At 41.8% G+C, this 22,666-nt stretch overlaps 1 protein-coding gene across 3 annotated transcripts in view; it reads left to right on the top strand.

The window, feature by feature from the left end:
* The window catches only part of ckap2l (cytoskeleton associated protein 2-like), a 90,512-nt gene that overhangs the window by 10,647 nt on the left and 57,199 nt on the right, over positions 1-22,666 (top strand). For 2 of the 3 annotated variants that reach the window (XM_065026845.1, XM_065026844.1), the window contains 3 exons: positions 6,611-6,766; positions 7,119-7,179; positions 14,819-14,972. In XM_065026845.1, the coding sequence (XP_064882917.1) occupies positions 6,611-6,766; positions 7,119-7,179; positions 14,819-14,972 (371 nt within the window). Of the gene's footprint in view, positions 1-6,610; positions 6,767-7,118; positions 7,180-14,818; positions 14,973-20,415; positions 20,552-22,666 lie in introns of all 3 variants that reach the window. The other variant, XM_065026846.1, reaches the window with a different exon arrangement.

Here is a 22,666-nt window from a genome sequence, read left to right as displayed (position 1 = left end):
ATTTGGTTTAAATAATGCATAAACAAAGTGTTGGAGAAGAAAGTAAAAGTGCAGTATGTGCCATGTAAGAAAGCTAACGTTTAAATTCTTTGCTCAGAACATGAGAACATATGAAAGCTGGTGGTTCCTTTTAACATTGTCACAAACCGGCTCAAAGCCCGTAACAAAAGGGAGACAACGTGGAGATAAGGCGTAACAAAATATATATTTATTAACTAAAGCAACTAAGGAAAATATACAATGGTGTGTGTAATCAGTAATCAGTATTGTAAGTGAGTGTTTTGCATGCACGAATGTGATAATGCAGGGTGTTGAAAAGATGCTAAAGCAAACAACTCAAAAACCACCAAGAAACACAAAATCTATAAAGGTGTCTGCATGGAGAGAGTCTCCTCCATGAATGGGGAAGTGGTGTATTCATCCTGGGAGACACCGGGCCCAGGTGTTTCCCATGTAGCTGACGACCCTCCCAACTCCTCCCACCGGCATCCTAATAAGGAAACAACAAAGAGAGAATAAGGCAGACAGAGTGGGAGGGTCGTCACAACATCCGTCTTAAATATTCCCAGGTAAGAAGTTTTAGGTTGTAGTTATTATAGGAATTATAGGACTATTTCCCTCTATTCCATTTGTATTTCATATACCTTTGACTATTGGATGTTCTTATAGGCACTTTAATATTGCCAGTGTAATTGTATAGCTTCCTTCCTTCGCCTCGCTCCTCCCTGGGCTCGAACCAGGAACACAACGACAACAGCCACCCTCGAAGCAGCATTACCCATGCAGAGCAAGGGGAAACAACCACTCCAAGGCTCAGAGCGAGTGACGTTTGAAACGCTATTAGCGCGCGCTAACTAGCTAGCCATTTCACTTTGGTTACACCAGCCTCATCTCGGGAGTTGATAGGCTTGAAGTCATAAACAGCACAATGCTTGACGCACAACGAAGAGCTGCTGGCAAAATGCACGAAAGTGCTGTTTGAATGAATGTTTACACGCCTGCATACTTGTATGCTCAGTCAGATGCTTGTATGCTCAGTCAGATTATATGCAACGCAGGACACGCTAGATAATATCTAGTAATATCAGAAACCATGTGCACTTAACTAGTGATTATGATTGATTGATTGTTTTTCATAAGATAAGTTTAATGCTAGCTAGCAATTTACCTTGGCTTACTGCATTCGCATAACAGGCAGTCTCTTTGTGGAGTGCACAAGGACTAGTTAACTGTAAGGTTGCAAGATTGGTCCCCCGAGCTGACAAGGGGGAAAATCTGTCGTTCTGCCCATGAACGAGGCAGTTAACCCACCGTTCCTAGGCCGTCATTGAAAATAAGAACGTGTTCTTAACTGACTTGCCTAGTTAAATAAAGGTGTAAAAAAATATATATATTTTTTTTAAATGGCAAAATGGGTGTCCAAAAATACAGATTTCTGATTGTAATGAAAACTTGAAATCGGCCCTAATTAATCGGCCATTCCGATTAATCGTCGACCTCCAGTCTGTAGCAGTTTGGGTTAAGAGTGTCCCCGCCCTTTGAAGAGGTTGATGACCCAGCTGCTTTCTAATCTTTGGGAATCTCAGACGACACGAAAGGGAGGTTGAACAGGCTAGTAATAGGGGTGGCAACAATTTCGGCAGATCATTTTAGAAAGAAAGGGTCCAGATTGTCTAGCCCGGCTGATCTGTCGGGGTCCAGATTTTGCAGCTCTTTCAGAACATCAGCTGACTGGATTTGGGAGAAGGAGAAATGGGGAAGGCTTGGGCGAGTTGCTGTGGGGGGTGCTTTGCTGTTGCCAGGTGGAAAGCATGGCCAGCCGTAGAAAAATGCTTATTGAAATTCTCAATTATAGTGGATTTATCAGTGGTGACAGTGTTTCCTATCTTCAGTGCAGTGGGCAGCTGGGAGGAGGTGTTCTTATTCTCCATGGACTTCAGTGTCCCGGAACTTGTTTGAGTTAGTGTTGCAGGAAGCAAATTTCTGCTTGAAAAAGCTAGCCTTGGATTTTCTAACTGCCTGTGTATATTGGTTTCTAGCTTCCCTGAAAAGCTGCATATCACGGGGGCTGTTCGATGCTAATGCAGAACGCCATATGATGTTTTTGTGTTGGTTAAGGGAAGTCAGGTCTGGGGAGAACCATGGGCTATATCTGTTCCTGGTTCTAAATTTCTTGAATGGGGCATGCTTATTTAAGATGGTTAGGAAGGCATTTAAAAAAATTAAAAATAGCCAGGCATCCTCTACTGACAGGATGAGATCAATATCCTTCTAGGGTACCCCGCCAAGGTCGATTCGAAAGGCCTGCTCGCTGAAGTGTTTCAGGGAGCGTTTGACAGTGATGAGTGGAGGTCGTTTGACCGCTGACCCATTACGGATGCAGGCAATGAGGCAGTGATCGCTGAGATCTTGGTTGAAAACAACAGAGGTGTATTTAGAGGGCAATATGGTAGGACGATATCTATGAGGGTGGCCGTGTTTATGACTTTGGGGTGGTACCTGGTAGGTTCATTGATCATTTGTGTGAGATTGAGGGAATCAAGCTTAGATTGTAGGATGGCTAGGGTGTTAAGCATGTTCCAGTTTAGGTCGCCTAGCAGCACGAACTCTGAAGATAGATGGGGGGCAATCAGTTCTAGAGGTCGACCGATTTATGATTTTTCAACGCCGATACCGATTATTGGGGGACCAAAAAAGCTTGTTTAAAAATAAATAGAAGTTTTATTTGTAATATTGACAATTACAGCGATACTGAATTAACACTTATTTTAATTTAAAACATCAATAAAATAAATTTGGCCTCAAATAAATAATGAAACATGTTAAATTTGGTCTAAGTAATGCAAAAACAAAGTGTTGGAGAAGAAAGTAATATGTGCCATGTAAAAATGTGTGCCATGTAAAAAAGCTAACGTTTCAGTTCCTTGCTCAGAACATGAGAACATATGAAATTTGGTGGTTCCTTTTAACATGAGACTTCAATATTCCAAGGTAAGAGGTTTTAGGTTGTAGTTAATATAGTATTTATAGGACTATTTCTCTCTATACCATTTGTATTTCATATACCTTTGACTATTGGATGTTCTTATAGGCACTATAGTATTGCCAGTGTAACAGTATAGCTTCCGTCCCCCTCCTTGCCCCTACCTGGGCTCGAACCAGGAACACAAAGACAACAGCCACACTCTAAGCATCGTTACCCATCGCTCCACAAAAGCCGCGGCCCTTGCAGCGCAAGGGGAATAACTACTCCAAATCTAAAAGCGAGTCGAGTGACGTTTGAAACAGTATTGGCGGACACCCAGCTAACTAGGTAGCCATTTCACATTGGTTACACCAGTCATTAGGCTGATAGGCTTGAAGTCATAAACAGCCCTGTGCTTGCGTAGAGCTGCTGGCAAAACGCACAAAAGTGCTGTTTGAATGAATGATTACAGGCCTGCTGCTGCTCAGTCAGACTGCTCTATCAAATCAGACTTAATTATAACATAATAACACACAGAAATACGAGCCTTTGGTCATTAATATGATCGAATTCTTGTTACATTGCACAACCTTCAATGTATGTTATAATTACGTAAAATTCTGGCAAATTAGTTTGCAATGAGCCAGGCAGCCCAAACTGTTGCATATACCCTGACTCTGTGTGCAATGAACGCAAGAGAAATGACACAATTTCACCTGGTTAATATTGCCTGCTAAACTGGATAAGTAGTTATAACTAGTGATTATGATTGATTGTTTTTTATAAGATAAGTTTAATGCTAGCTAGCAATTTACCTTGGCTTCTACTACATTCGCGTAACAGGCAGGCTACTCGTGGAATGCAATGGTTAGAGCGTTGGACTAGATAACTGTGCGGTTGCAAGATTGGAACCCCTGAGCTGACAAGGTGAAAATCTGTCGTTCTGCCCCTGAACAAGGCAGTGAACCCACAGTTCCTAGGCAGTCATTGAAAATAAGAATCTGTTCTTAACTGACTTGCCTAGTTAAATAAAAGGTATAAAAGAAAATCTTAAATCTGATATCGGCGCCCAAAAATACAGATTTCCAATTGTTATGAAGACTTGAAATCGTCCCTAATTAATCGGCCATTCCGATTAATCGGTCGACCTCTAATCTGTTCACATATGGTGTCCAGAGCACAGCTGGGGGCAGAGGGTGGTCTATAGCAGGCGGCAACGGTGAGAGACTTGTTTTTAGAGAGGTGGATTTTTAAAAGTAGAAGTTCAATTAATTGCCCTGGCCACATCTGCGGTCCTCATGCCTCCTTGCAGCATGCCTAAGGCACGTTCACGCAGATGAGTAGGGACCCTGGGCATCTTTCTTTAGGTGTTTTTCAGAGTCCGTAGAAAGGCCTCTTTAGTGTCCTAAATTTTCATAACTGTGACCTTAATTGACTACCGTCTGTAAGCTGTTAGTGCCTTAACAAGTGTTCCACAGGTGCATGTTCATTAAATGTTTATGGTTCATTGAACAAGCATGGGAAACGGTGTTTAAACCCTTAACAAGTAGGCAGGGTAGCCTAGTGGTTAGAGCGTTGGACTAGTAACCGGAAGGTTGCAAGTTCAAATCCCCGAGCTGACAAGGTACAAATCTGTCGTTCTGCCCCTGAACAGGCAGTTAACCCACTGTTCCTAGGCTGTCATTGATAATAAGAATTAGTTCTTAACTGACTTGCCTAGTTAAATAAAAAAAATCAAATAAACAATGAAAATCTGTGAAGCTATTTGGATTTTTACTAATTATCTTTGAAAGACAGGGTCCTGAAAAGGGGATGTTTATTTTTTTTGCAGAATTTAGATAACCTAGGGCTACTAACGTCACCTGATGGACTTCCCCTTGGTTTTCTTGCCATGGAGGAATTTTGTGTGAGGTGTGCGATTTTAATTTCTCGTAGCAAGATTAGTGAGGGGGAACATGATCCATAAATGATCCATTTGATTATATATTTCAATATGTTTTTTGCGCTAGTTGGCTGTACTTGCACCAAAATGTTTCCTTCATAGCTTGTTCTCCATCTTCTTTTTAAATAGTGAGCCCATTTTCTTTTCAGCACTTATTTCCATGACTTATCAAAAGACATTTTCTCATGGCTCTCTTGTCCCTTTGCAGCAGACATATGGTGAGCAATATGTTTGGAACATCAAATCGTAATATAATTGGGATAAGTTTTGTATTGTTCGGTACCTGGCAATTCCCAGCCCTGGCATGAATAGAACTTCCTGAAGGTCACATAGTTTCCCGTAGCAATTTTGAAGCCGTTAAGTTGTTTACAGTAATGCGATGGGAAAGTGACGAGCCATTTTGTGTTTTTTTGCTTGAAGACCATTCAAAAAAGTTAATGGATGTGGTCCCACATCCCATGATATTGTAAACTGACTATGGTTGTCTCTGCTCTCTGTTTTCCAGTCTAGTAACATGACCTGTGGTTGTCCTGGAAAGGAGGTGTGCGTCACGATATCTCCTTTCACCTGAAGTGTGCGGTTATTTCCACATTTGTGATGCCATTCGTTTCCTTTCAAGTCAGTGAAAGGGAAGGGAACACTTGCATACTTTGGGAGGAAGCCAAGATAATTTGGACATAACCTCACTACTTTTTGTTGTTTGATCTGTTCCAACACACACTGTAAACCTTGAGACCAAACAGAAGAGTTGGTTGACCCCTCATCTTTCCAGCGTGGTCTGCCTGATGGCCCCCCTTTACTGAATAGCACATTTGGCCATCATTAGCTGTAGGCTACTGATAATAGCTCACCTAATATTTTTTGTAATTTGTTAACAGCCTTAAAGATTTGGGTAAACAGACTTAAATGTCTCTGACTTTTTCTGTGTCTGACTCTGCTTTGTCTATACTGATGTTTAGCCTGTTTTATCACAGAGGGAATAACTACACTGTTTGTATTCGGCCATATTCATAGTCACCTTGCCATGGTTAAATGCGGTGGTTCGCGCGACTGCTCCCATCTATCCACGGTATGATACAATCCCTGATGTCTCTCTGGAAGGAAATCCTCACCCTGAGCTCGTCAACTTTATTATCCAGACACTGAACATTTAGTAATATACTCTGAAGTTGTGGGTGGTATGCGCGCCCCCTGAGTGGGACTAGAAGTTTACTTGGAGTACGTCTTCTCCACTGGTAATGTTTTGGATCAGCCTTTGGAATCAGTTCAATTGCCTGGGGGGGTACGAACAAAGGGTACGATTTGGGAAAGTTGTACTCCTCAAATCAAATTTTATTTGTCACATACACATGGTTAGCAGATGTTAATGCGACTGTAGCGAAATGTTTGCTTCTAGTTCCGACAATGCAGTAATAACCAACAAGTAATCTAAGGGGATAAAGAATATGTACATAAAGATATATGATGAGTTACCGCCGCTCTGATATCCAAAAGTTCTTCCCGGGCTGTATGTAATAACACAACATTTGCGGTATTTACTTTGTATTATTTCCTACATTATTAGGCAAGCAGAGTGGCCAAGGGGCTAGAAGCACGGCTGCTCTCTATCGACGCCATCTATGTTTCTGACTGCTCCTGTGTCTGACTGACTGCTCCTGTGTCTGACTTTCTGTGTTTCTGACTGTTTCCCCCACCCCCTACAGGGCTGCCAGTCCTCCCAGGTGCAGGAGATGCTGTCCACTGTGCCCATGGCCGAGAAGTTCTCCAAGTACTGGATCTGCCAGGCCCGTCTGATGGAGCGCCAGGGCAACCTGGAGGTGCTGCCGCTGTTTGAAGAGGCTGTACGAGTGGTGTTAGAGGTATAGCATACTCCCTTTACCTCACCCCTCGCTCTCTCTATACCTCTACCTCTCCATCTATTCCCCATGCCTCTCTATCTGCTGCCCCTGTTAGGAGGCAGGCCTAGTCTTCCTACAGGTGAAAACTACTCTCATCCCTCTCTGCTCTGTTTTTCTTTTATCATTCTCTCCTTCCCCACCATGGGGAATCTTAGTCTAGCAACATCAATCCTCTCTCTCTCTAGCTCTGTGTGTGTGTGTTTGATTAGACCTCTGAAGAATTCTCTAAACTAAATTTAGAGCTGCCTACTTTGGTATCTATTTAATTTAAACTAGTAATATGATGGTTTGGTATCTATTTCCTCTCTTTCAGCCAGTAGACGAGCTGCGGACTGTGGTGTTTGAGATGCTGAAAAAGAAGGAAGAGACACAAGGTAATGAGGAAACTAGAAGGCAGCAACATCCCTAAGAGACACTTAGTCTCTGTCTCGATTCATGTCGATTCCTCACATCCTATCTCCTTGCCACTTTCTCAAAAGGTATTGGAGAAGAAGGTCAGAGGGCAGGGACCTTGGACCTTCTCCTCCAATATGGTTGAAAAGGAAGCGAGGAAAGACAAATTGAGATAGAAATTTGAACCAGTCTGCATTTGATTCCCCATCTAAACTTCATGCCCCTACAAGGTCTGTCTCACTAATGTGACAGTTTTTACACTTGTTTAGGATACTTTGTTCCTGCCAAAACCAGCACGTAGATCTAGGAAGACACACTGCTGTGTCCATGAATTTCTCTTTCTGTTGGCCGTACCAGGGTCACACATCTTGAAAATGTTCAAATCAGGTTGCTGCTGTATTTGCTGTTATAGAAAATATGAAGTAAATATTCTTTCCACTGTCAAGATTTGTGGAAGGAATCCAACCGAGGCTCAAATCCTAAAAATCCTAAAAGAATGTATTATAGCTACATTGCCTTGCTGTTCCATGTGTTGAGTCAGTTCCAGTATTCTTATCGTATGTTAATCATGTTGTCATGGATTTTGACTGTTAAGTTATAATGGGGGGGGAAGTGTCCAGACATGCAGTGAATAGCTGTGGTTCATAATTACTGAACATCTGCTGAAAGCACCGAGACGTTTTATTTCACAAGAGAGCAGGTTTCTGACTCATGTTACTAGTGAATAATATCATTGCGAGGGGTTAAGTATGGATGTTGTTGTTGTTATTATTCGTGTCAGGAGTATAGGTCGACCTACTATGATTTTTCAACGCCGATACCGATTATTGGAGGACCCCAAAAAAGCCGATACCGATTAATCGGCCGATTTGTATATATTTTTTTATGTATACAGTGGGGGGGGTTTAGTCAGCCACCAATTGTGCAAGTTCTCCCACTTAAAAAGATGAGGCCTGTAATTTCCATCATAGGTACACTTCAACTATGACAGACAAAAAGAGAGAGAAAAAGTCCAGAAAATCACATTGTAGGATTTTTAATGAATTTATTTGCAAATTATGGTGGAAAATAAGTATTTGGTGACCTACAAACAAGCAAGATTTCTGGCTCTCACAGACCTGTAACTTCTTCTTTAAGAGGCTCCTCTGTCCTCCACTTGTTACCTGTATTAATGGCACCTGTTTGAACTTGTTATCAGAATAAAAGACACCTGTCCACAACCTCAAACAGTCACACTCCAAACTCCACTATGGCCAAGACCAAAGAGCTGTCAAAGGACACCAGAAACAAAATTGTAGACCTGCACCAGACTGGGAAGACTGAATCTGCAATAGGTAAGCAGCTTGGTTTGATGAAATCAACTGTGGGAGCAATTATTAGGAAATGGAAGACCTACAAGACCACGGATAATCTACCTCAATCTTGGGCTCCACGCAAGATCTCACCCCGTGGGGTCAAAATGATCACAAGAACGGTGAGCAAAAATCCCGGAACCACACGGGGGGGCCTAGTGAATGACCTGCAGAGAGCTGGGACCAAAGTAACGAAGCCTACCATCAGTAACACACTATGCCGCCAGGGACTCAAATCCTGCAGTGCCAGACGTGTCCCCCTGCTTAAGCCAGTACATGTCCAGGCCCGTCTGAAGTTTGCTAGAGAGCAATTGGATGATCCAGAAGAAGATTGGGAGAATGTCATATGGTCAGATGAAACCAAAATATAAAGTTTTGGTAAAAACTCAACTCATTGTGTTTGGAGGACAAAGAATGCTGAGTTGCATCCAAAGAACCTACTGTGAAGCATGGGGGTGGAAACATCATGCTTTGGGGCTGTTTTTCTGCAAAGGGACCAGGACGACTGATCCGTGTAAAGGAAAGAATGAATGGGGCCATGTATCGTGAGATTTTGAATGAAAACCTCCTTCCATCAACAAGGGCATTGAAGATGAAAAGTGGCTGGGTCTTTCAGCATGACAATGATCCCAAACACACCGCCCGGGCAACAAAGGAGTGGCTTCGTAAGAAGCATTTCAAGGTCCTGGAGAGGCCTAGCCAGTCTCCAGATCTCAACCCCATAGAAAATCTTTGGGGGGAGTTGAAAGTCCGTGTTGCCCAGCAACAGCCCCAAAACATCACTGCTCTAGAGGAGATCTGCATGGAGGAATGGGCCAAAATACCAGCAACAGTGTGTGAAAACCTTGTGAAGACTTACAGAAAACGTTTGACCTCTGTCATTGCCAACAAAGGGTATATAACAGTATTGAGAAACTTTTGTTATTGACCAAATACTTATTTTCCACCATAATTTGCAAATAAATTCATAAAAAATCCTACAATGTGATTTTCTGGGGGGGAAAAATATAATTTTGTCGGTCATAGTTGAAGTGTACCTATGATGAAAATTACAGGCCTCATCTTTTTAAGTGGGAGAACTTGCACAATTGGTGGCTGACTAAATACTTTTTTGCCCCACTGTGTGTATGTATATATATATATATATTTATTTGTAATTACAATTACACCAATACACACTTATTTTAACTTAATGTAATACATAAATAAATGAAACATGCTCAATTTGGTTTAAATAATGCAAAAACAGTTGGAGAAGAAAGTAAAAGTGCAATATGTGCCATGTAAAACAAGCTAACGTTTAAGTTTCTTGCTCATAACATATGAAAGCTGGTGGTTCAATATTCCCAGTTAAGTAGTTTTAGTTTGTAGTTATAGGAATTATGACGCGTCGACTATTTCTCTCTACAATTTGTATTTCATATACCTTTTGACTATTGGATGTTCTTATAGGCACTATAGTATTGCCAGCCTAATCTCTGGAGTTGATAGGCTTGAAGTCATAAACAGCACTTTGCCTCAAGCATTGCTAAGAGCTGCTTGCAAACGCAGTAAAGTGTTGTTTGAATGAATGTTTATGAGCATGCTGCTGTCTACCACCGCTCAGTCCGACTGCTCTATCAAATATCAAATCGTAGACTTAATTATAATATAATAAACACAGAAATACGAGCCTTAGGTCATTAATAATGGTAAAATCTGGAAACTATAATTTCGAAAACAAAACGTTTATTCTTCATTTTATCGAACGGGTGGCAACCCTAAGTCTAAATATTGCTGTTACATTGCACAACCTTCAATGTTATGTCATAATTATGTACAATTCTGGGAAATGAATTAACGGTCACACAGTTCGCAACGAGCCAGGCGACCCAAACTGTTGCATATTCCCTAACTCTGCTTGCACTGAACGCAAGAGAAGTGACCCAATTTCTCTAGTTAATATTTCCTGCTAACATGAATTTATTTTAACTAAATATGCAGGTTTAAAAAAATATATACTTCTGTGTATTGATTTTATGAAAGGCGTTGATGTTTGTCAGGTACATTTTTTACCCCTTTGGCGAAGTTGAAGTAGGCTGTGATTTGATGATAAAATGAACAGGCACCGCATTGATTATATGCAATGCAGGACTAGCTAGTTAACCTAGTAATATCATTAACCATGTGTAGTTTACTAGTGATAATGTGAATATTGATGTTTTTTTATAAGATAAGTTTAAAGCTAGCTAGCAACTTACCTTGGCTCCTTGTCGCCACAAGGTCCTTTTTACCCTGCACTCGCGTAACAGGTGGTCAGCCTGCCACGCAGTTTCCTTGTGGATTGCAATGTAATCGCCGTCCAAAAAGGCCTATTACCGATTGTTATGAGAACTTGAAATTGTCGCGATTCTAAACCAAAGTTTGAAGGCAACATTTTTGTGACAGTAGATGATGCAAACTAGCCACTTGTGAAATGCACTCAAAAAATAATAAAAACTCCATCTCGCTCGCTAGCTAGCTAGCTACTACGTTGTCTGGTCATCACTGGTTACCACAGCCACAAAGTCATTAACTCTGCCTATTTCTAAAAATGTATCTTCTTAAAATCTGATGTTAAACCTAACCTTAACCACACTGCTAACCTTATGCCTAACCTTAAATGATGAACAAAAATGACATTTTTGTTTTCCAGATTTTCTTCCCCCGATATAACCAATTTACAATTTTATGGCTGTTGTAACTAGTGGAAACCTATCCGGCTAGGATGTTTGCACTAGGGCAACAACTGGATAAGGTAGCTTGCCTGTTCTGAAGACTCCTCTCTGTCCCAATTAGTGGCCCAACGTTCCTAGCCGCTAGGGTACCTGCCCCAACCAACGGTTGTGACTCGAGGGATTACAGCTACGACCAGAAGTGACATTTCGTAGCAGGTTAGGAGAATGTTTTAGCTAACCCTAATCCTTTTCCTATTATTAACCTTAGTCACCTAACCTGCCACATTAATTATCCTAACCTGCTATGAAAAAGTCACTTCCAGTTGAAGCTGTGTTCCCTCTTGTCACAACCGTTGGTGGGTATGGAAACCAATTCACATTTTGCACATAGTTTTGGGCTCCCAAGTGGCACAGCAGTCTAAGGCATTGCATCTCAGTGTAAGAGGTGTCACTACAGACACCCTGAATCGATTCCAGGCTGTTTCACAACCGGCCCCGATTGGGAGTCCCATAGGGTGGCGCACAATTGGCCCAGGGTCGTTTATCAATGATAGAGGTACATATGGTCATAAAGATTTATATCCGTTTAGAATCTAAACGTTGTCAATAAAGCAGTGAATTTGGAGCATAAAAACAGTGTGCAGCCCTTCATACCTCCCACAGTGTACCAATGTTCCATCTTAAATGTCTTAACCTGTGTCAGTTGGGACAGGTTCTGACTAGAAAGGGAAAGGGGTTACAAACAGTTGTCAGTTGCACAACTGAATGCATTCTACCAGAACGCAGGTGAAATAAATACTTTCACAATTTCCTGTGATTTAGCCACAACAAATGTCTTTGCTAGCAAGTGCGACAGTGTCTTGCCAAACTGCAAGGTGTGTCCAGCGATTTTTAAATTTTGACGTTCTATGATTTCTCCACTTTCCAAGCGTATAATATGTTAGGTTCTAAATGAACCGTGTAAAAACTCACAGATGATTATTAAAGCTCAAACCAAGTTTATTCACCCAACGGGTCAGACAGCTGGTCAGAGCAAGGCATGTTCCCACCAGCACAAGTGTGTGTGTATATATACTAAAGGCTGACCGATTAAATCGGAATGGCCGATTAATTGGGGCCGATTTCAAGTTTTCATAACAATCGGAAATTGGTCATTTTGGACGCCGATTTAAATAGATGTTTTAAAAAAACGAGGCAAGTCAGTTAAGAACACATTCTTATTTTCAATGACGGCCTAGGAACGGTGGGTTAACTGTCTTGTTCAGGGGCAGAACGACTGATTTTTACCTTGTCAGCTCAGGGGTTCCAATCTTGCAACCTTACGGTTAACTAGTCCAACGCTCTAACGAGGAGCCTGTTACCTCATGAGGAGCCTGTTACGCGAATGCAGTAAGAAGCCAAGGTAAGTTGCTAGCTAGCATTGAACTTAATCAATCATAATTACTAGTTATAACTACACATGGTTGATGATATTACTAGTTTATCTAGCGTGTTCTGCGTTGCATATAATCGATGCAGTGCTCATTCGTGAAAAAGGACTGTCGTTGCTCCAACGTGTACCTAACCATAAACACCAATGCCTTTCTTAAAATCAATACACAGAAGTATATATTTTTAAACCTGCATATTTAGCTAAAAGAAATCCAGGTTAGCAGGCAATATTAACCAGGTGAAATTGTGTCACTTCTCTTGCGTTCATTGCACGCAGAGTCAGGGTATATGCAACCGTTTGGGCAGCCTGGCTCATTGCAAACTAATTTGCCAGAATTTTACGTAATTATGACATACATTGAAGGTTGTGCAATGTAACAGGAATATTTAGACTTATTGATGCCACCTGTTAGATAAAATACAGAACGGTTCCGTATTTCACTGAAATGATAAACGTTTTGTTTTCGAGATGATAGTTTCCGGATTCGACCATATTAATGTCCAAAGGCACGTATTTCTGTGGGTTATTATGTTATAATTAAGTCTGATTTGATAGAGCAGTCTGACTGAGCGATGGTAGGCACCAGCAGGCTCATAAGCATTCGTTCAAACAGCACTTTCGTGCGTTTTGCCAGCAGCTCTGCTCTTTATTTCTTCAAGCCTATCAACTCCCGAGATTAGGTTGGTGTAACAATATGATGTGAAATGGCTAGCTAGTTAGCGGTGTGCGCGCTAATAGCGTTTCAAACGTCACTCACTCTGAGACTTGGAGTGGTTGTTCCTCTTGCTCTGCATGAAACGCTGCTGCGAGGGTGGTTGTTGTCGTGTTCCTGGTTCGAGCCCAGGGTGGAACGAGGAGAGGTACGGAAGCTTATACTGTTACACTGGCAATACTAAAGTGCCTATAAGAACATCCAATAGTCAAAGGTATATGAAATACAAATGGTATAGAGAGAAATAGACCTATAGTTCCTATAATAACTACAACCTAAAACTTCTTACCTGGGAATATTGAAGACGCATGTTAAAAGGAACCATCTGCTTTCATATGTTCTCATGGTCTGAGCAAGGAACTTAAACGTCAGCTTTCTGACATGGCACATATTGCACTTTTACTTTCTTCTCCAACACTTTGTTTTTGCATTATTTAAACCAAATGGAACATGTTTCATTATTTATTTGAGGCTAAATTAATTTTATAATGTATTATATTAAGTTAAAATTGGTGTTCATTCAGTATTGTTGTAATTGTCATTATTACAAATACAATTTTTTTTTTTTTTTAAATTGGCCAATTAATCGGTATCGGCTTTTTTGTGTCCTCCAATAATCGGAATCTGTATCTGCGTTGAAAAATCATAATCGGTCGACCTCTAATATATACCCCTAATTTAGATGAAGTCTCCTTCCCACTAAACATCTTCCTGTCTAGCAATAAAGCTGTAAAGTGATGTGGGTAATAAACTTCCTTCTCTTACTGTGACCTGAGCTCAGCCCACATTCCTCACTAATCTACAGCTCTCCACCCTTATCAGTGACCGCAACCATGTTATTGCCTTTCCCTTACCCAGTAACATTCCAAGCCCTGGCTCATATCCAACCTTAATTGACTCCATCTTATACATTCCTCCTACAGATAACCATTCACTTCTGGTGTAGCAAGTATTTCAAATTACAACCCAACAACTAATTGGAGTACTGATTGGGGTGGCAGGTAGCCTAGTGGTTGGGTGTTGGGCCAGTAACCGGAAGGTTGCTAGATCGAATCCCCGAGCTGACAAGGTAAAAATCTGTCGTTCTGCCCCTGAACAAGACAGTTAACCCACTGTTCCTAGGCCGTCATTGAAAATAAGAATTTGTTCTTAACTGACTTGCCTAGTTAAAGGTTAAATTTTAAAAAATGTATTAAAACTGAAACCCGACTGGTCTTTCTCCTCTCCAGTATATTTCATATTTCCAGTTAAGAAGTCAGAATCCATCAAATAGAATATAGTTTCGGTGGTGGTGTCATGAATGAGTTTACGACACCAGGACATTGTGATATCCTGAAGAGGTGGGTGGATATATTTGAAAGGGGACTTGTGTGCACACATCTCAGTAGGTGACTATAACATTCTTCTTCTTATTGCTACTCCTTCCAGGTCAGTCTCCCGTAACATCGGCGCAGCAGGATGACTTTATGGAGCTTCACTCTACACCAGACCCCATGGCCACACCCACAGCCGTCAAAGCCCTGATCCGTGGTGACCGAGGAGGCTCGTCTGTGGTCAAGTACAAGATCACCGCCACTCCAGGGTACTCGTATGACCTCAGACCTGACTGCCTATGGCCTCTTCCTCCTGTTTTGATCTTTCTCTGATCCGGGTTACCATCAACCATTTTAAAGCTACAACCTGATATTTGAAAAACAAAAAGGCAGCCCCATTACTTGTTTATATATACAGTCATTTTACCTTAAGCAGAGACTTGTATCTCTAGTCTGGCAGGTCCTTGCCTGCGTTAAAACCTTACAAAAAGTAGAAATTGACCTACAGTGCATTCAGAAGGTATTCAGACCCCTTCTTCTCTGCAGATTCGCTCAAGCTCTGTCAGGTTGGATGGGGAGCATCACTGCACAGCTATTTTCAGGAATCTCCAGAGATGTTTAATCATTTTCAAGTCCGGGCTCTGGCTGGGCCACTCAAGGACATTCAAAGACTTGTCCTGAAGCAGGTTTTCATCAAGGATCTCTCTGTACTTTCCTCTGTTCATCTTTCCCTCAAGTCTGAATAGTCTCCAAGTCCTTGCCGCTGAAAAAGAGCCCCACAGCATGATGCTGCAGCCACCACCATGCTTCACCGTAGGGATGTGCCAGGTTTCCTCCAGACATGACGCTTGGCATTCCGGCCAAAGAGTTCAATCTTGGTTTCATCATGGTCGGAGAGTCCTTTAGCTGCCTTTTGGCAAACTCCAAGCGGGCTGTCGTGCCTTTTACTGAGGAGTGGCTTCTGTCTGGCCACTTTACCATAAAGGCCTGATTGGTGGATTGCTGAAGAGATGGTTGTCCTTCTGGAAGGTTCTCCCATCTCCACAGAGGAACTCTGGAGCTCTGTCAGAGTGACCATCGGGTTCTTGGTCACCTCACTGACCAAGGCCCTTCTTCCCCAATTGCTCAGTTTGGCCGGAAAGCCAGCTCTAGTCTTAGTGGTTCCAAACTTCTTCCATTTAAGAATGATCAAGGCCACTGTGTTCTTGGGGACCTTCAATGCTGCAGAACATATTTTTTTTCGTTCCCATCCCCAGATTTGTGCCTCGACACAATCCTGCCTCGACACAATCCTGTCTCGGTGCTCTACGGACAATTCCTTCGACCTCATGGCTTGTTTTTTTTCTGACATGCACTGTCGACTGTGGGACCTTATATAGACAGCTGTGTGCCTTTCCAAATCATGTCCAATCAATTGAATTTACTACAGGTGGACTCCAAGTTGTGGAAACATCTCAAGGGTGATCAATAGACACAGGATGAACCTGAGCTCAGTTTTGAGTTTCATATCAAGGGTTCTGAATACTTATGTAAATAAGGTGTTTTATACGGTATTTAAATAGTTTTTTTTATTAAATTATGAAAAAATGGCAACTTTTTTTTGCTTTGTCATTGTGGGGTATTGTGTGTCGATTGAGGAACGTATATTTCATAGAATAAGGCTGTAAAGTAACAAAATGCGGAAAAAGGAAGGGGTCTGAATACTTTCCGAATGCACCGTGGGTATTCCTCTTATCTAGTTGTGTGAGGGCAGTGTGGAGTGAAATTCAGATTATGCCATCAATGGATCTGTGGGGGTAAGTATACATATCGGAGTAGGTAAGGCATGGAGTTGTTTGCCATAACCAGCCTCTCAAAGCACTTCATGATTACCGATGTGAGTGATAGGTCTAACTGGTTTCTCCAAGGGGGCTGACCCCATTTAGTCAACTGGTTTGATTGTTTGGTCGATAGGCTCTTGGTCGACCAAGATTTCTTTAGTCGAGCAGTCGCTATTTTTATTTTCTTTCTCCATTGTGCACAAGACACCTGTCTGAGTCGCGCCTGTCTGGACTAATCCATTGGAGGCCACGGGGGTGGCACAGTCACTCTTACGACGTGATTCTGAAATTGTCTTTGGTTATGTATAAATAATGGTGCAACACTCAAATCTAATATTATTTTATAATACGCTTTCTCCCACTTTGTATTGGTCGCGGTCCACGGTTCAGAAACATAATATTCAGTGTGTCGTTACTATGTGCATAATAGCAGAATTAACCAGCATATTGGGATTGAGAACAATGTGGAGGAGGAAACTGCCTTAGCTTTTAAATACCTATTCGGACTGGATTCGTTTTTCTGGGGATGGTCTGGGGATTTTAATTATGTGCACAAACACCACATCTGTCATTTTAGTCCCGTCCGAATCTGCCATGTCAGTAATTTGTACAGGGCAGGAGAGTAACAATGCCAGCCAAAATAACCTCCATTTTTTTGGTGAACTCTAAAGGTTCTCTCGACATCCTTGTGTTTTGAGAGAAATGTCTGAGTTTGACAGGTGTTGCTCACGGTTTGAGCAAGAAAACTATAACTGATTTGATAAATTGAACGAACTGTTACCCATAGCCTATTCTGTAACCCTTGCTGTTAATAGATTGCGAAGCAGCATACAACTGACCTAAATGTTTGGAAATGATGTATTCACTTTCTCATCCATAGCCTTAAAACGCACGCAAAGTGTACGTTTAGCTCACATCTGAAGGCTATGGGACAACTTTTTACTGCAGAGCGCAAAAATATCCTAATGATTATGATCACACTTCCACAATTGAAATATAATGGTGACACTATAACAAAGCTGATTTTGGTATGGTTTAGAAGCCCTGTTATTGTCTGGACTTGTTGAAATTTCTTCATGCCTAGAAAGATCAAATCCAGGCTTCTGTCATAACTGTCAATTGTCTTGGAGAAAATAATTATAAATACAGGGTGCGGTTTCGGAAAAAAGAATCCCGTCCGTATTGTCCTCTGGAATAACAGACATTCTGGAGTAATAATTGCATGACCAACATTCTCCTGTAATACTTAAAAAAAAAAGTTTTTATTTTACCTTTATTTAACTAGGCAAGTCGGTTAAGAACAAATTCTTATTTTCAATGACGGCTGAGGAACAGTGGGTTAACTGCCTGTTCAGGGGCAGAACGACAGATTTGTACCTTGTTAGCTCAGGGATTTGAACTTGCAACCTTCCGGTCACTAGTCCAACGCTCTAACCACTAGGCTACCCTGCCGCCCCACTACTAGTCCTGTGCACATATGACTTAGCCTTAATGTCTAAGAAAATTGTGGAGTGGGCAAACCCCAACTTAATTAGGTCTATAATAAATAACCTAACTGTTAAATGTGCCTGGCTTTTACAAATTACCCATATACAATACCAGTCAAAAGTTAGGACACATCTACTCATTACAGAAGTTTGAATTTTTTACATATTTTTACATTGTAGAATAATAAGACATCAAAACCATGAAATAACACGTGGAATCATGTAGTAACCAAAAAAGTGTTAAACAAATCAAAATATATTTGAGATTCTTCAAAGTAGCCACACTTTGCCTTTGACAGCTTTGCACATGAACAGGTGTGCCTTGTTAATTTGTGGAATTTCTTTCCTTCTTAATGCATTCAAGCCAATCAGTTGTGTTGTGACAGGGTAGGGGTGGTATACAGAAGATGGCCCTATTTGGTAAAAGACCAAGTCCAAATTATAGCAAGAACAGCTCAAATAGGCAAAGAGAAACAACAGTCAATCATTACTTTGACTGACCTCCATGTCTTTTAATCTGGAACATTTCAAAAACGTTTAAAACTTAGAGTGCTGTTGCAAAAACCATCAAACGCTATGATGAAACTGGTTCTCATGAGGACCGCCACAGGAAAGGAAGACCCAGAGTTACCTCTGCTGCAGAGGATAAGTTCATTAGAGTTACCAGCCTCAGAAATCAGCAATTAAATGCACCTCAGATTGCAGCCCAAATAAATGCTTCAAGTAACAGACACATCTCAACATCAACTGTTCAGAGGAGACTGTGTGAATCAGGTCTTTGTGGTCAAATTGCTGCAAAGAGAAACCACTACTAAAGGACAGAAATAAGAAAAGATTTGCATGGGCCAAGAAACATGAGCAATGGACATTAGACCGGTGGAAATCTGTCCGCAAATTTGAGATTTTTGGTTCTAACTGCCATGTCTTTGTGAGACGCAGAGTCGGTGAACGGATGATCTCTCCTCATGTGTGTTCCCACCTTTAAGCATGGAGGAGGTGGTGTGATGGCGCTTTGCTGGTGACACTGCCAGGGATTTATTTAAAATTCAAGGCACACTTAACCAGCATGGTTACCACAGCATTCTGCAGCGATACGCCATCCCACCTGGTTTGCGATTAGTGGGACGATCATTTGTTTTTCAGCAGGACAATGACCCAAAACACACCTTCAGGCTGTGTAAGGGCTATTTGACCAAGAATGATGGGGTGCTGCATCAGATGACCTGGCCCCACAAATCACCCAACATCAACCCAATTAAGATGATTTGGGATGAGTTGAACCACAGAGGGAAGGAAAAGCAGCAAACAAATGTTCAGCATATGTGGGAACTCCTTCAAGACTGTTGGGAAAGCATTCCAGGTGACGCTGGTTGAGGGAATGCCAAGAGTGTGCAAAGCTGTCATGGCAACGGGTGGCTACTTTGAAGAATCTCAAATATACATATAATATATTCTGATTTGTTTAACACTTCTTTGGTTACTACATGATTCCATATGTGTCATTTCATAGTTTGGATGTCTTCACTATTATTCTTGAATGAGTAGGATTGTGTCCCAACTTTCGATTGGTACTGTATATCTACAAAAATAAGACAATCTTGCTTCTGTTGCCTGTTTGAGTGTTTTGCAACGGCAAAATGTCGGATAAAGATATTTTCACAGATTTGGCTGTTTTTAATCATGGTTGAGCTTGACCATTTTTTCCCCCCACTAAAACAGCCTGGTATTTGTTATAATTTTAGTGTTTACACTGTTCCAAACAGGCAGAAAAATACGATTGTAATCTAACTGCACCTGTTTGTCACATGTACACAGCTCTAGCTCCTATACCCTCCTTTTTCTTGTTCTCTTTCTTATTAATAAGTAATGTTGTTATCATTAGTAGGCTTTGTATAGCAGCCTTGTATAACCACCCCTTCGAGCTGTAGGCCTAAGAACGCATCCTGTTAAGTCTTCAAACAGTAACTAACTTAGGCCTATATTTCTATATAAACTCAGCAAATGAAGAAATGTCCTCTCACTGTCAACTGCGTTTATTTTCAGGAAACTTGACATGTGTAAATATTTGTATGAACATAACAAGATTCAACAACTGAGACATAAACTGAACAAGTTCCACAGACATGTGACAAATAGAATAATGTGTCCCTGAACAAAATCAGAAGTAACATTCAGTATCTGGTGTGGCCACCAAGCTGCATTAAGTACTGCAGTGCATCTCCTCCTCATGGACTGCACCACATTTTCCAGTTCTTGTTGTGAGATGTTAACCCACTCTTCCACCAAGGCACCTGCAAGTTTCTGGACATTTCTGGGGGGAATGGCCCTAGCCCTCACCCTCCAATCCAACAGGTCCCAGAGGTCTTTGCTGGCTATGGCAGAACACTGACATTCCTGTCTTGCAGGAAATCACTCACAGAACGAGCAGTATGGCTGGTGGCATTGTCATGCTGGAGGGTCATGTCAGGATGAGCCTGCAGGAAGGGTACCACATGAGAGAGGAGGATGTCTTCCCTGTAATGCACAGCGTTGAGATTGCAGGTAATGACAACAAGCTCAGTCCGATGGCGCCGCCCCAGACCACGACGGACCCTCCACCTCCAAATCGATCCCACTCCAGAGTACAGGCCTCGGTGTAATGCTAATTCCTTTGACGGTAAACGTGAATCCAACCATCACCCCTGGTGAGACAAAACCGCGACTCGTCAGTGAAGAGCACTTTTTGCCAGTCCTGTCTGGTCCAGCGACGGTGGGTTTGTGCCCATAGGCGACTTTATTGCCGGTGATGTCTGGTGAGGACCTGTCTTACAACAGGCCTACAAGCCCTCAGTCCAGCCTCTCAGCCTATTGCAGACAGTCTGAGCACTGATGGAGGGATTGTGCGTTCCTGGTGTAACTCAGGTAGTTGTTGGTGCCATCGTGTACCTGCCCCGCAGGTGTGATGTTCGGATGTACCAATCCTGTGCAGGTGTTGTTACACGTGGTCAGCCACTGTGAGGACGATCAGCTGTCCGTCCTGTCTCCCTGTAGCGCTGTCTTAGGTGTCTCACAGTACGGACATTGCAATTTATTACCCTGTTAACATGTGCATTCCTCCTTACAGCATGCCTAAGGCACGTTCACACAGATGAGCAGGGACACTGGGAATCGTTATTTTGGTGTTTTTCAGAGTCACTAGAACGGCCTCTTTACTGTTCTAAGTTTTCATAACTGTGACCTTAATTGCCTACCGTCTGTAAGCTGTTAGTGTCTTAACGACCGTTCCACAGGTGCATGTTCATTAATCGAACAAGCATGATAAACCATGTTTAAACCCTTTACAATGAAGATCTGTGAAGCTATTTGGATGTTTGATTATCTTTGAAAGACGGTCCTAAAAAGGGTGTGTGTGTGTACACAGTTAGTCGGAAGTTTGCATACACCTTAGCCAAACACATTAATTCAGTTTCACGATTCCTGACATTTAATCCTAGTTAAAATGCCCCGTCTTAGGTCAGATAGAATCTCCACTTTTATTTTCAGAATGATAGTAAAGGAAAACTATTTATTTCAGATTTTATGTCTTTCATCACATTCCCAGTGAGTCAGAAGTTTACATACACTCAATTAGTATTTGGTAGCATTGCCATTTAAATTGTTTAACTTGGGTCAAACGTTTCAGGTTGCCTTCCACAAGCTTCCCACAATAAGTTGGGTGAATTTGTCACATACCTCCTTACTGTGCTTTTGTAACTGAGTCAGGTTTCTAGGCCTCCTTGCTCGCACACGCCTTTTCAGTTCTGCCCACACATTTTCTATGGGATTGAGGTCAGGGCTTTGTGATGGCCACTCCAATACCTACACTTTGTTGTCCTTAAGCTATTTTGCCACAACTTTGGAAGTATGCTTGGGGTCATTGTCCATTTGGAAGACCCATTTGCGACCAAGGTTTAACTTCCTGACTGATGTCTTGAGTTGTTGCTTCAATATATCCACATCATTTTCTCTCCTCGTGATGCCATCTATTTTGTGTAGTACCTCCTGCAGCAAAGCACCCCCACAACATGATGCTTGCAAGCCTCCCCCTTTTTCCTCCAAATATAACGTTGGTCATTATGGCCAAACAGTTCTCTGGTCTGATGAAATAACAATAGGACATTTCTCCAAAAAGTACGAGCTTTGTCCCCATGTGCAGTTGCAAACCATAATCTGGCTTTTTTTATGGTGGTTCTGGAGCAGTGGCTTTTTCATTGCTGAGCGGCCTTTCAGGTTATGTCAATATAGGACTTGTTTTGCTGTGGAAATAGATACTTTTGTACCTGTTTCCTGCAGCGACTTGACAAGATCCTTTGCTGTTGTTCTGGGATTGAAAGTACGTCTCCTTCCTGAGCGGTATGACGGCTGCGTGGTCCCATGGTGTTTGTACAGATGAACGTGGTACCTTCAGGCGTTTGGAAATTTCTCCCAAGAATGAATCAGACTTTTTTTTCCTGAGGTCTTGGCTGATTTATTTGTATGTTCCCATGATGTCAAGCAAAAGGGCACTGAGTTTGAAGGTAGGCCTTGAAAGCCATGATGTCATTTTCTGGAATTTTCCAAGCTGTTTAAAGGCACAGTCAACTTAGTGTATGTAAACTTCTGACTTACTGGAATTGTGATCCAGTGAAATAATCTGTC

Source organism: Oncorhynchus nerka, linkage group LG13 (assembly GCF_034236695.1).
Source record: "Oncorhynchus nerka isolate Pitt River linkage group LG13, Oner_Uvic_2.0, whole genome shotgun sequence".
Classification (NCBI taxonomy): domain Eukaryota; kingdom Metazoa; phylum Chordata; class Actinopteri; order Salmoniformes; family Salmonidae; genus Oncorhynchus; species Oncorhynchus nerka.
Note: the sequence above shows the minus strand (reverse complement) of the source record. Positions and strands in the feature narration are given on the sequence as shown.